Source organism: Phalaenopsis equestris, unplaced genomic scaffold (assembly GCF_001263595.1).
Source record: "Phalaenopsis equestris unplaced genomic scaffold, ASM126359v1 Scaffold000347, whole genome shotgun sequence".
NCBI lineage: Eukaryota > Viridiplantae > Streptophyta > Magnoliopsida > Asparagales > Orchidaceae > Phalaenopsis > Phalaenopsis equestris.
In genome coordinates this window covers 1115350-1130556 of record NW_018164789.1, presented here as the reverse complement: position 1 = coordinate 1130556, position 15207 = coordinate 1115350, and the positions used below count along the sequence as shown (strand labels likewise).

The 15207-nt window shown below is 41.2% G+C and overlaps 1 protein-coding gene across 1 annotated transcript in view; it reads left to right on the top strand.

Moving 5' to 3' along the window:
• Positions 1-2528: 2528 nt before the first annotated feature.
• The window catches only part of LOC110026011 (LRR receptor-like serine/threonine-protein kinase ERECTA), a 27094-nt gene continuing 14415 nt past the window's right edge, over positions 2529-15207 (top strand). The window contains exon 1 of the mRNA XM_020726749.1: positions 2529-3190. Within this exon, the coding sequence (XP_020582408.1) occupies positions 3091-3190 (100 nt within the window). The 5' untranslated portion in view covers positions 2529-3090. The remainder of the gene's footprint in view (positions 3191-15207) is intronic.

Below are 15207 nucleotides of genomic sequence, written 5' to 3'. Positions count from 1 at the left end.
CTTTTTATTTAAAAATAATTTTGCATATTTTTAATATATATTTGTATTAAAAAATATCTTTTATTTGAGAGAGAGAGAGAGAGAGAGAATGTGACGTCGTGATTGCCCCCATCAGAGCAAAGTGGGGGTGTTCCTCGGGCTCGGTGACCCCTTTCATATATTAAAAGATTGTTTACATGGGAATGAGAGAGTAAGAAATGATACGAGTCCCCTTATGCATAAAATAATTTTCTTATTTATATATTATAGGAGGACAAATATACTAGTATGAACTTGCTCTTGGGAGTTATTATTCACGTATTGACATCTTTTCTTACTAATAAGCACATAATCATATTCAAATGCATTTTTTGGTCATACATAGATGTCCCAAAGTCTCTTACTTCTTAGAAGTGAAACTGCGATAAGAGTAAGATACTTTAAATATTCTTGCAAAAATACAATCATATTCATGCACCATTGATTTAAGCATCTCTTATCACATTATTTTCCCTTGCACCGAAGTATTCTCCGGAGGCCTTTTCGGGTCTATTTTTAGTCAACACTTGTAAAGAAGTGTTAGTAATTTATTCAATAAATAAATAAAGCTCTGAATTAGTTTTTACCATTTGCTTATTTTGTATCTTACCGTTATTAGACAATTTGATTGCGATAGTTGGATGTTTTGGTTTGGTTGACGACTCAGATCTTTGGAGAGACATTTACTCATTTTTTATGTATTGTAGTTTGCTGACCGCTTTGCTCAAGTCTTATAAAGCTTGTGTCTCGTTTGCTCAGTCAATTCATCTCCTCGTCGGGCCTCAGCATTCGCTATGTCTTAGACAAATCTTATCACTGTCTTAGCGGGGGTCACCGACGAGATTTGCAACTGTGGTAATTTGAGGTGTACACTTCGTGGAGGTTGTCACAACTGAGCAGGAAACCATTTCCAAAGCTTTCAACCTGCTTTGAGTTTAGAGACATGAATTTTTATGCTTGTCGTTGATGATCAATAGTATGCTCACCCTGGGGGTGAGTCTTGTATATGCTCTGTCATATAATAATTCTCCAAGTGTCTCATGTGAACACTTTGAGTGCCCACAATTTCGGTCGGACTTATGAAAACATAATTAATAGAGTTGTCTTATATATTTTAAAAAAATAAAATAAAATTATCAGATATTTCGGTTTTTTAAAAGTGCACATTGCTTGTCCAATTCTTCCAGTTGCTTACAATTTATTAGTCGTTTGGAATTTTCGGTAGCCTACAAAAAAATATTGGTCACCATGAGAATCCAAAATTTTTGTTCGCCATAATTTTTCGGTCTTTTGAAATTCTCGATCGCCAGAATTTTTTTGTTGTCCGGAATTGTCGGTCGCTAGATTTTTTTGCCGCAATAAATTTTCGATCAGTAAGAATTGTAGGTTCACCGAAAGTTTTTTTGTTGTTGTCTGTTCATGGAAAGAAGTCTGCCGATATTCACATGAAAATGTTGGTCGGCGTCAGCGACTTAGTTGATGAAGAAGTCTGTCGACGTTCATATGAAGAAGTTTGTCGGCATTAGCATGAAAAAGTATGTCCGCGTTCGCGTGAAGAAGTTTGTCGACGTCAATTCGTCCTTAGACAGTCCGAGAAACTGCATGTGCTCTCCATCCTTCGTTGGCTGATTTTTCGGCCTTATGATATTGCCGGTCAGCAGATGAGTTGATCGGCGGGATTATGTTCACTTGACAAAAGTTTCGGTTAGTGGGATGTTGCAGATTTTGGTCGGATTGATTAGTTGCAACCTATTGAGATTTTCAGCGACCGACAGAACTTTTGGCAACTGTCTCCAACGGGCTACGGGAATTGCGGAGCTGGCTGGGATTTTGGTTGGTTTTGAAAATTTTTTGCCGTCTGAAACTTGATCGGTGGAACCTGCCGACTATTGACATCAATTTTTGATGTTACTAGTGCAGGATGTTCACTTGATTGACTTGAGACTATTTACTACATATAATCCAATAGCTCGAGAAATCCATTTAGACTACTCAATACGGAGCACAAAATCAAGGTCTACAATGATTCAATCTTGTTCGGGAGAATCCATCACATGATAACACCGATCATGATACAGGACATGTTTAACTCCCATTATAATATTTAGAGACCATACTCCATACATCCGGAGAATCCATCGAGCCCGAGTTTTTCCATCCGACCGAGATAAATAAGACTTTTTTAAAACATCCGACCGAGACTTCGGATGTCAATATAAGACTTTTTTAAAAGCTAGGCGACGAGTTTTTCCACGAGTTATAGAAAATATGTACTCGCCAGAATAAAATTTATGCACATCAAATATTCTCCGATTAATTTAAATTATCTATAAACAGAGAAATTCGAATTAATTATGAACAATAAATGCGTTTTTTATCTTTACCCTCCCGCTCGGGAACACGATCCGTTTCCCACACGTTTCCCCTCCACCTCGGTAGATCTGCAGATAAACCCACGCCATTTTCCTCCTCCTCCTCTTCAATTGTGGAGTGGCTGAGGCTTATTTCCGGTATAACTTAAACAAAAAAAGGAGTGGGCTTATCAAATATCATTTTGAGGGTAAATCTGTAAAAGGCCATTATCTGTCGTCTGCCACCCTCCATGCCTGCAACTGCAAACTGCTGTTCCTTTAGAGAGAGAGAGAGAGGTGACTTTAGTGAGAGAAATACACACCTAGTGAGAGAAAGCTGATGCAGAGGGAGATTCGAGGCAAAGAAAGCTGCTTTAAGTTATGCGGAGGAAGGCTTGATAGAGAAAGAAAGAAATTAATTGTTATAGAGAGAGAGGTCGAAGAGCCGTTTAAAGATTGGATCTTTGGAGAGACAAAAATGGGCTCAGAAAGGTGCATTTTAGTTAGAGAGTTAGTAGCTGCGTCTAGCTAGTAGCTGCAGAGCCCTGCAGGCTAGCTGTATGGGCTTGCGATGAAAGGCACTGCCCCATCGATGTGACAATACGAGTAAACTTCTCCGTCGTCATGGCTTCATCATCCATCTCTCACTCTGCTTTCTCCAACAACGAGTGACCGTTTTCGGCTCCAGTGATCTGAAGCTGATACGCTTCCAAGCGTGGGAATGGCGTTGTCGGTAATGCAGGGCAGGAGGTCGTCGTTATCTCTGGTTCTGCTTCTGTTTATTGCTTGGGGTTTCTGCGTCGCCGGCGGTGACAATGACGGTGGGTTGCTGGAGCTTTAGCCTGTTATTTGTTTAATTTCTCTCTTAGTTTTATGCATTCGAGGAGCAAAGTTTGGTTAGTTCAGAGCCGCCATTTACTTCTGGTTGTTATTTTAATAATAGTACTTGGCTTTGGTTTTGTATGTTGTTTAGTATTTTAATGGGTTGTTCGGCGGTGGCTTTATTTTATTCTCAGCAAATTTGAATTTTTTAAACGAGGAGGAAAAGCTTGGATTTTTATTTTAATTTGCTCATCGTTTTGCATTTTCGTTTGAAGTTGTTTGTTCTGCTTCGTTGTCCCTATAAGAATTTTTTAATCATTTATAATTAGAGAGAGCATCCCGTTCTCATGACACAGCCAAAATACAACAGAGGCTGGATAAGAAATGGGTGGTTGCTCTGCGAGGGAGCCATGGGGGAATTCTCTTACTTCAGATTTGTCAGCTACGTTCTCCTCTCTAAGATTCTGTCGTCTAGTTTTGACTGGAGGCGATTCTCTTCCGCTCTCTCCTTTTACAGTTGTTTGAAGCCATGTCGGATTCTGAAAATATTTTGAAGTATTTTACGAGAGTTATAGTTATAATCAGCCAACAAAGGAGGGGAATATATTGGAATTCTATAGAAAATTTTGGATTATTGATTTGAAATTTTAACTGGGTTGATGTGGGTATTGAGTAGTCAAAAGGATTTGGAGGACATGAGATCTGATGAAGTTATAGCTTTATTGCAAGCGCTTGAATAAAGGAGGGTAAAAAGGCAAGAGCTTTTGATGAAAATTATATCAAAGAAGGTTTTATTTTGAGGGGAAAGAAGATTTCAATGATAAACTAGAAAAAAAAACAAAGAGGAAATTGTGGTCAAGGACAGAGAGGATACAATAATGATAATAAGAAATGAAAGTCCTAGAGGAGTATGTAAACAAGGGAAGAATCCAAAGTATGGCATATCAATGATTCAATTTTATAAATGCAAGGAGTATTACAGTTATGCTTCACGTTATTGGTATAAACATTCAGTTTCTCAGCAAAGCAAGGGTTACATTCTAAAAGAGTTCACTATGAAAGGGGAAGATTTTATGTTGTCATCTCGCACAACATTGAAAGACAATTCAAGGTAACAAAGAACTAGAAATTTGCGAGAGATCTATGACATAACTAATGAGCTTAATTTCATTTTTCTTGTTATTAAACAAAAATTAATTTCTGATGAAGTAGTTATATATGATAAAATATAAGTGCACAAATGGAGAAATGGAGTTTATATACGTGCACAAATGATCAAGTTGAAAGTATCTTCACAAAACCAGTTGCGGTTGACCCATTCCATAGATCAAGGATCTTCTTGGAAGAATGAACGGAAAGAAATTAAGTTTGGGGAGTTTGAAATCAAAACTTAATTGTAATTTAAGAATTCTACTGCTTAGGATATTAATGGGAACCAAATAGTCGCACATTTTGATTTTACACTTTTATTTGTAAATTTTTAAAAAGGTGAAATCAGGAATTAATGCATTTTTCTTTGGTGAGGTGAAACATACGCATCGTGGTGGATTAAGGTGTAAGCATTGAAGTAGAAATATAAAAAAAAATTAAAAGGAATTTTCATGTATGAAGTAAGCATTGAAGTAGAAATATAAAAAAAATATTAAAGGAATTTTCATGTATGAAATTATTGACACTTCTCAGTTTAGTTCATCACATGAAATTATAAACAACAAATCTCAATTTTAAATAATATAAAATATAACCTTGAAACATAGTTCAAGGTAAACATGTTAAATTTAAATTTGCCATGAGAATAAGAGTTTCAGCCTCTTTTTAGTTTTCATGATCTTTGTAAGAGTTATTATGTATAATAGTTTTATCATGTCATATTCATTGGCATTTTCCAAATATTTTTCTATTAATGTAGTTTTCTTCTTATTATAACAATTAACATTGGATTCAGTATAATTTAAAGTAAAACAACTAATTAATAATATAATTAAGTAATTCATTATACCTATTTTCTAATTTTTTTTAGGTGTTTTATTACTTCTTTTAAATATAAGTATAAAATATGACAAAACATATATAATATAGTATAACATTTTTTTCATGACTTTATTGAAGCACCACGTCAAATGCCCCAGGGTATAATGCTTTGTATAATTTTATTTTATCTCATCATAATAGTGCCATTGCATGGAATATAATCATTGATGCTTTTATTAGGTGCAACATTTGGACTTATTGCAATTGTTTATTTTGCCATTCTAGGAATGGAACTGCAAAAAATATCAACAGAGGTTGTGGTTGTTGTAGTGGCTGTAGGAGAGTTGGGATTAGGTCTATGACAGGAAAGCAGGGACAGCTGGGATTTAGCGTGCCTGGAGGGCGAAGTGGGCGGCAAAGTCACAAGAAGAATGGCGGGGTTGCAAGGTGGATGGAGGCAAGCAAATGATAGGGGAAGTAGGCGAGGAATTAGGGGTAGATACACACTAACTTGGGATGAGTTACAGTCGGAGCACCTTCTCGTGATCAGATACAACTTTTGAAGGAAAAAAGGGAGGACGCCAGTGGCTGGCTAACAAAAATCTCACCAAAAATTATACCTAAAATAAAAAAAAATTGAATATATATAATAGATAACTAAGAGGGGGCTGCAAAAAATATCAACAGAGGTTGTGGTTGTTGTAGTGGCTGTAGGAGAGTTGGGATTAGGTCTATGACAAGAAAGTAGGGAGAGCTGGGATTTAGCGTGCCTGGAGGGCGAAGTGGGCGGCAAGGTCACAAGAAGAATGGTGGGGTTGCAAGGTGGATGGAGGCAAGCAAATGATAGGGGAAGTAGGCGAGGAATTAGGGGTAGATACACACTAACTTGGGATGAGTTACAGTCGGAGCACCTTCTCGTGATCAGATACAACTTTTGAAGGAAAAAAGGGAGGACGCCAGTGGCTGTCTAACAAAAATCTCACCAAAAATTATACCTAAAATAAAAAAAAATTGAATATATATAATAGATAACTAAGAGGGGGCTGCAAAAAATATCAACAGAGGTTGTGGTTGTTGTAGTGGCTGTAGGAGAGTTGGGATTAGGTCTATGACAGGAAAGCAGGGACAGCTGGGATTTAGCGTGCCTGGAGGGCGAAGTGGGCGGCAAAGTCACAAGAAGAATGGCGGGGTTGCAAGGTGGATGGAGGCAAGCAAATGATAGGGGAAGTAGGCGAGGAATTAGGGGTAGATACACACTAACTTGGGATGAGTTACAGTCGGAGCACCTTCTCGTGATCAGATACAACTTTTGAAGGAAAAAAGGGAGGACGCCAGTGGCTGGCTAACAAAAATCTCACCAAAAATTATACCTAAAATAAAAAAAAATTGAATATATATAATAGATAACTAAGAGGGGGCTGCAAAAAATATCAACAGAGGTTGTGGTTGTTGTAGTGGCTGTAGGAGAGTTGGGATTAGGTCTATGACAAGAAAGTAGGGAGAGCTGGGATTTAGCGTGCCTGGAGGGCGAAGTGGGCGGCAAGGTCACAAGAAGAATGGTGGGGTTGCAAGGTGGATGGAGGCAAGCAAATGATAGGGAAAGTAGGCGAGAAATTAGGGGTAGATACACACTAACTTGGGATGAGTTACAGTCGGAGCACCTTCTCGTGATCAGATACAACTCTTGAAGGAAAAAAGGGAGGACGCCAGTGGCTGTCTAACAAAAATATCACCAAAAATTAAACCTAAAATAAATAAAAAAATTGAATATATATAATAGATAACTAAGAGGGGGAGACCCCTCCCCTTTGACAACAATCTTATCCACGGAGGTTGTGGTTGTTGTAGTGGTTGTAGGAGAGTTGGGATTAGGTCTATGACAGGAAAACAGGGAGAACTGGGATTTAGCGTGCCTGGAGGGCGAAGTGGGCGGCAGGGTCACAGGAAGAATGGTGGGGCTGCAGGGTGGATGGAGGCAAGCAAATGATGGGGGAAGTAGGCGAGGAAATAGGGGTGGATAGACACTAACTTGGGATGAATTACAGTCGGAGCATCTTCTCGTGATCGAATACAACTCTTGAAGGGAAAAAAGGATGACGACAGTGACTGTCTAACAAAAATCTCACAAATAATTAAACCTAAAATTAAAAAAAAAATGAATATATATAATAGATAACTAAGTGGGGGAGACCCCTCCCTTTTGAGAACAACCTTATCCCCAAAATAGGAGTCTACGGATCTTTGCACCTCCTTTGCTAAACCTGTCCAAGTTGCCCAGCCGATTTAGCCCTCTGCAGTCTCTCGAGGTTGGGAGAGTTTTGACATCTTTCATCGAAGCTTCAATCTGCATGTTGATGAAGATCACAAGAGTGGTCAGAACCTTTTGGAGCTGATGGACCTTTGACGGTGGCCTGAGAGGTGGTGTTTGAATAGTAGGGGACTGGCTAGTTTGTGGCGGGAGAGGGCTTAGCTGGGGTTGCAGGTATATCCGTAGAAGCTATGATTATTGTAGTGGCTTTAGGAGGGCTGGGATGTTCAATGGCAGGAAAGCAAGGAGAGCAGGGGCTTAGTGGTGGCTGAAGGGTGAAATGAGCAGACAGGGTCACAGGAAGGATGATGGGGTTGCAGGGTGGATGACGACAAGCAAAGGATGGGAAGTAGGCGAGGAATTAGGGGAAAATTTACACTACCTTGGGATGCGTTACAGGTGGAGCATCTTCTCGTGGTTGGATACAACCCTCGAAGGAAAAAAAGGAGCAAGCTGGTTTGTGGCAGGAGGCAGGAGAGAGTTTAGGTGGGGCTGTAGGTAATATCTGCAGAGGTTGTGGTTGTTGTAGTGGTTGTAGGAGGGCTGGGATGAGGCCAATTGCAGGAAGGTAGGGAGAGCAGGGGTAGCGGTGGCCGGAGGGCGAAGTGAGCAAATAGGGTCACGGGAAGGATGGTGGGGTTTCGGGGTGGATGACGACAAGCAAAGGATGAAAATGGACATAATTAGGAGAGGATACACACCACCTTGAAATTAGTTACAATCGGAGCACCTACTCATGGTTGGATACAACCCTAGAAGGGAAAAATGGAGGATACAGTGGCTGTATAACCAAAAATCTCAGTAAAAATTAAACTTAGATAAAAAAATAATGAATATATATAACATATAACTAGGAGGGGGGGGGGACCTCTCCCCTTAGACAACAACCTTATCCCCAAAGTAGGAGTTTACAGACCCTTGCACCCTCTTTGCTTAGCCCGTCTAAGTTACCCAACAAATTTAGCCACACTCGGAGCCCCACGTCACTCTTCTGAGGATGAGAGAGTTTTGATATCATTCATCTAAGCTTCAATCTGCGCATTGATGGTGACAGGGTGGCTGGAACCGCTTGCGGCTGATGGACCTTTAACGGTGGTCGCCCGGGGAGCATCTTGATCCCAGTGGTTGATGTGCTGGCTCCCAAAACACTGGAGGAGTTTCTCTACTAACGAGCATACCTTCACGTTGATCTAATCTTCTTCGGGTTAACTACTAAGTTGAATGTGGTTTGTGTTCTACATAGACTGCTCTATCCTCCCAAAGAATCCAATGTAGATTCAACCTAATCTAACATAAGGGTAACCTGAACATCCCCGAGCGGTGGTGTCCATGGTGGTGAGATAGTGGTCGTGATATCATGAAATGCTCTTGTGACTGTCCCGTGTTTGGAATCAGTCTCTGTCCTATCATATTCTATTATTACCAAAATTTGTCCCACCGATGCTGCTCTGCTGGTAAAGTCACATGTGATCTCATGCTTCGTAGAAATGACTATTTGCTTCCCATCTTTAGTGGAGTAGATGTTTCTTAATCCATCATGCTAAGTTCTACGGTGAAATTGCCAAGCATCTCCAATAATAGGTGGCAGACATCCTTGGATAACTTGTCGCACCACACCTGATCCAACAACTAGATTTCAATTGAAAGCTCTACCAGGCACCAAGAAGAGACTGGTGATAGGTTGCAAGAGGTGGTGGTCAGATGATAGTGGGCAAGCCGGTTTGTCGTGGGAGAGGGCTTAGGTGGGGCTACAGGTAATATTGGCTGAGATTGGGGTTGTTATAGTGGCTATAGGATAGTTGGGATGAATTCAATTGCAGGAAAGCAGGGAGAGCGGGGATTTAGCGGTTGCTGGAGGACGAAGTGAGCAGGCAGAATCACGGGAAGGATGTGTGTGGTTGTAGGGCGGATGGCGACAAGCAAAGGATGGGAACTAGGGGCATCTTCTTGTCGTCACCTAGGAATGAGTTATGCACACCACCTTGGTATGAGTTATAGTAGGAGCATCTTCTCGTCGTCAATATAACCCTAGAAGGGAAAAGGGAGGATGTCAATGACCGTCTAAACAAAATCTCGATAAAGATTAAACCTAAGACAAAAAATAACGAATATATATAATAGCTAACTAGGCAGGGAAGACTCCTCCCATTTGGCAGCAACCTTATCCCCAAAATAGTTGCACCCTTTTTGATGAATGTCTAAGTTGCCCAATCGATTTAGCCCTCAGGGAGCCTAGCGTCAGTCTCCCGGGGTTGTGAGAGTTTTAATATCATGCATCAAACCATTAGTCTACATTTTGGCGGTGTAAGAGCGATTGGAACCTCCCAAGGCTGATGAACCTTTGATGATGGCTTGAGGAGCACTTGGATCTCACTTACGACTGCACTGCCTCCCAAAACATGGGAGTTTCTCCACTTATGAGCATGCCTTCACATTGATCCAAACTTCTTGGGGTTCACTACTAAGCTGAACGTGGTTTGTATGTCCTGCATAGACTGCTGCATCCCCCTCCCAAAGCAATCCGAGGTCAACTCAACTTGATTTGACGTAAAAGTGACCTGAACATCCTCGAATGGTGGTGGCCATATTGGTGAGGTATCAGTCATGATATCATGTAATCCTCTCATGACTGTCTCGTGTCTGAAATAAGTATCTCCATAGGAGCCTTCCCCGCCTAGTTGCACCACACTTGATCCTCCAACTAGATTCCAATCTTTAGTGGCCCTATGGTTAAATGGCCATATTGGTGAGTTTTATAAATTGTAGTTTCATCATTTTCAGTCATTTTTGTTATTGTTTACTTTTTTCTTCTGCCTACAAGTTTTTCAAGCATAAGGTGGCGCTCGCATTCAATTTGATAGCTGCCATTTTCAAATTTTTATTTTCCGACACTTTTTTGTACTCAAAGATCCTCTTAACCAATTGTAGTCATTCGGTAAAGTCATTTTGATCCATATGTCCATCAAACTCTTGTAAATACGTCTTTAGTTTGAAGTTTTGTCCTTCATAAGTGGGTTCTCTCTTGGTCTCCTTTGTACTAAATTCTAAAGCGTCGTGGCCTGTCGTCTTCATCAATGAAATCCTTCCTATGGAAGGGGTTAAAAATCTCATCTCTTTCACCTTTTTGATTTTCCCTGCCATAATTAAGGGTAGTTTCTCCCTGGGTTTGCGGGAGAGGAGATGGGCTGCAAGATGTGGTGGTCAGTTGGTAGGGGAAGCTGGTTTGTTGTGGGAGGCGGGAGAGGGCTTAGGAGAGGTTGCGAGTGATGTCTGTGGAGGCTGGAGTTGTTGTAGTGGCTATAGGAGGGTTGGGATGTGGTCAGTGACGGGAAACAGGGAGAGCAGAGGTTTAGTGATAGTTGGAGGGCGAAGGGAGTAGTTAGGGCAACGAGAAGCATGGTGGGTTGCAGGGTGGATGATGACAAGCACCACCTTGGGATGAGCTATAGCTGAAGTATAGGTGTGGATTTAGGGAAAGATATACACCACCTTGGGATGAGCTATAGCTGAAGTATAGGTGTGGATTTAGGGGAAGATATACACCACCTTGGGATGAGCTATATAGTTGAAGTACCTTCTCGTCGTTGGATATAGTGTTGTAAGGGAAAAGGAGGGTTGGCGATGCCGATGGTTGTCCAAATAGGAATCTTAGTAAAAACTGAACATAAAACAAAAAATAAGGAATATATATAATAGATAACTAGGGGATGGGTTTGCTAGTGGTGGTCCGGTGGTAGGGGATAAAGATGGTTTGTTGCGGTAGGCAAGAGAGGGCTTAGGAGAGTTTGCAGGTTATATCTGGAGAGGTTAGGGTTACTGCAGTGGTTGTAGGAGGGCTGGGATGTGATCATCGGAAGGAAATAGGGAGAGTGGGGTTTAGTGACAGTTGGAGGGCCCTTGAGCGGCAATCCTAGCCCCAAAATAAAAAATCAAAAACAAAAAATAAGAAATATATATAATAGATACCTATGAGGGGGAGGCCTCTCCCCTTGGGCGACAATCCTAGCCCCACAATAGGAGCTGGCTGGCCCTTGCGCCCCCTTGCTTGAAACGGTCCAAGTGGCCCGCCGATTCAGCTCTCAAGGAGCCCCATGTCAGCAATACTTTTGGAAATGCTTTCCTCTTAAACCGGTCGTTGCTCAATTCTTTGGATATGTTTCGACGAATATGTTTTGGTCAATCCCAAGGAACTTCTGCATACCATTTTTTGTCTTGTTTATGACATACAACTTTATGAAAATTTGTATGGAAATATAATTTATAACAACATGATTATTTTACAAAATGAAGTTCCGACAAGTAAGCTTTAGCACTTAATTATTTTGAAAATATCAATGAGAGTATCATTTCATACTTCATAATTTTCTTTTTTGTTCATTTGAGTTTTTGCTATGAATTTTCTGTTTTTTTTTAATGGCTGGCCTAATGATTCTTTTTGGTTGCTCATGTGGTTGGTATTGTGTAGCTTGTTGGGGGTGGCAACCCTAGCCCCGAAATAGGAAATATATACCATAGGCCTCTCCTCTTGGGAGTCGGCCGACCCTTGCACCCACTTAGTTGAACCGGTCGAAGTGGCCAAGCTGGCTCAGCTCTCAAAGAGCCCCGCATCAGCAATATTTTTGGAAATTCTTTTCTCTTAAGTCGGCCGTTGCTTAATTGTTTGGATGTGTTTCGATGAATATGTTGGGGTTAATCCGAAGGAACTTCTGCTTACCATCTATTGTCTGCTTTATGACTGTTGACCTCGCTTTCGATTGAGGTGCAGTTTTCCCCTCTTTAGTAGCATAGGATCTAGCCGTAGTACCTTTCTGTCAACTACTCCTAGAAAATTAGTGAATGAGCCATCCCCGTTAGCAATTCTAAATTTTTCATTGCTCTACTTAACGTTCCATATAGTAGTTTTGACCGCTATTGCTTAGCAGGTAAGACTACTCTGAAGGAACTCAAAGAGTATTCCTATAGAACTGTCGGCCTTAAGATTGAATGTACTCGTTGATTTGGTGCCGCCGCGCTCTTTGCTGTCCTGTTTAATCGAGCTCGAGCCGAATTTTTGATGTGATTCGAATCGCAACGCGTTTTTGTCTCCATCGTCGACGGGGTTGTCTAAAAGACTCCGGATGACAAAATAGACTGCGCCGACGCGTCCGGAACATCGATTTTGCCTAAAGGGGACATTCGTTTCACCGCGACGACACGTATGGGGAAACATACACATTTAAGTGTTAATTATAATAATAAACGATATTATTATTATTATTACTATAATTAATACATTATATTAAATCCTAACCTAATTTCAATATCTCCCCCTCCTCTCTGCTAAGTCTCGACCCCGTGCACCTCTGCTCTAGCTTCGGCTCGCTCGGTTCCACTTGGCCCGCTCCTTCGTGCCGTTGGAGTCTCGTTCCTGCACTCGTCTCGCACACGTGGGACGATCCGACACCTGCGCCCCATCCCTTATCGTATCTCATCCTCTGCCTCTCGCACGCCCATATGGGGGTTTTTGCTCCTCTCGATCTGTTTCCGTTAATCTCTGTTTCCGTTTTAATTTTCTCTTTTTTTATTTTTAAAAGGAGTCGCCAGCTTGTCAATCGTCATATACTTCCCCCATTCGAATAAGTCTTCCTCCCGAACCATATAAATGATTCGAAGAGGTGAGGAATCGAATAAGAAGAGACATACGACAAAGAGACAAGCAGAGAAAAAGTAAAACGTGGAGAGTCTATGTATGATAAACCTCGTAAGGATAGGTCAAGAATGTCCGCCCAAATAAGATCGGGCGAAGGCACCTTAAACCAATATCCGCGAAAGAAGTATCTACATAGACTACCCATAACCAGAGAGTCAGGTGTATTTACCTGTTCTGGGGTCAAGAGCACTTCCAGAGGAACTTGTTCCTACTGGTTAATTACATCTCGGGGGATACCCAAGAATACTCTCGATAAAAAGAGTTTCGCTTCGTATTATCATAAACCTGTGGTATAGGCAACCAAAGGAAGGTTATTCCATGTGGGAACATTCCCAATGCTTCAAAGCTCGCGCTAAACAATCGGGCAGAAAATGAGTCTCTCACATCCCGGAATGGATAGCGGCTTATCAGCACATGGGGCCCACGAAATAACGTAAATCATCTTAACGGGGATCTCCCAATACGTCAAAGCACATCCGGGCCAAAGGGCAGATGACAAATCATCGTATCCCAAATGGGCGGCAGCTCATCGGCATCGGGCCGTCAATGTGATATCAACAAGGTCAAGGAGCGACAGGGTTCAAAGGGGCTCAATAAAAAGAAAGGTGGAGTGATCCTAAAAGGTAGAGATAACTGGGTCGGGGTACCACGAACCCGTCATACACAGCTATTAGGACCCTAAGTCTACCTGGTCGTGAAGGTAGTCGACCCAACACGTCCTGAAATCCCCGGGGAAGGAAACTCTATCCTATGACTACAAGCTGGAGCTTCAAGATGTGGGACTTATACCTGCCAAAGTAGCAAGGACGCCTCAGGAAAGAAGAGAAAGTGGAGGTTCGGCTACAAAGCTGGAAACGCTCCAAACAAAAGGACTTATACCCCATCTGGGCCGGGGAGCCTTCTAACACCCTAGGCGCACTAGACAACCACCTATATGAATGTATGTTGGGCCAGTCAGGTTGGAAAAGTACGGGGACTCCTCCTCGGGACATGTAAATATGAATGTAATTATCTAGAATGATCCTAAATATTGTGAAGACCCTATTAATATATGCAGGAAAGTAAAAGTTGCAATTTTTAGATCCTGAATTATTTAATCCTAAATTTTAATTATCTTGAATATTTTATTTAAATTTTATAGGAAATTACAATTTTAGGGTCCTTAATGTGCCTATGTTGTATCGTGAAATCCCAGATAAAACACAGAAAGGAAACAAGAAAAAACACATGCAAGTGCAGACATGCAACATGATGCAAAGAATAAAGCAAAATAAGTCAAACCAAAATAATAAACAGGTCGGTGCCGCTGGATCGGCAACATATCCCAGAAAAGAAAAGGGCGGTCGGGCTCCGCATATACATGCCCGGTCTTAATTCTATACATTAATATAAAATGCAGAATTAAGATACGGGGCACGAGCATCTCGTTTCCTCCTCTGGGTTCCCGTGCTAACGACTCGGAATCCGTGCCCGTATTTTATTTATGTTACAGGACTTTCCTAGACTCTAAAAAGTACATAGAAAAATAAAAGACTCAATCCTGCATGAAAACAAGTGTTAGCAGGAAAGCTCACATGCAATGTCTTAAAATTGGGGGAGCTAATAACACCTGTAAGCAAATTGTTAGAAATCATCACTTGCTCCCCCCATAGCGGTACCTGTGTGTGTGCATATAAATAGGCATGACTCCCTGCAAAAGAACGCCCTAACACACTACCACATATATGCAACATGCAATCACATCACAAACATAATGAAAAAGAAAGATACTTGGCTAGGGCAACCAATCCAACAGAAAACAATAGCCAGGCATCAAAAAGACTATCTAGCACCTTAAATTCTAGCCTAGCACACCATCTAACGAAAAGTGCATCAACTTAGTATCTAAGTGGGGGGTAAGTCTAGGTATAGTTTGACTTTGACGGGGTCGTCATACCGGCCCCATCCTAAAGATCCAAAGGATCTAAAGGGTGTCACGAAGAATGATGACACGAGTTAGATCTATTAAATCTTTAGCACAGTCATACTCGTGTCAATCCCGATGACTT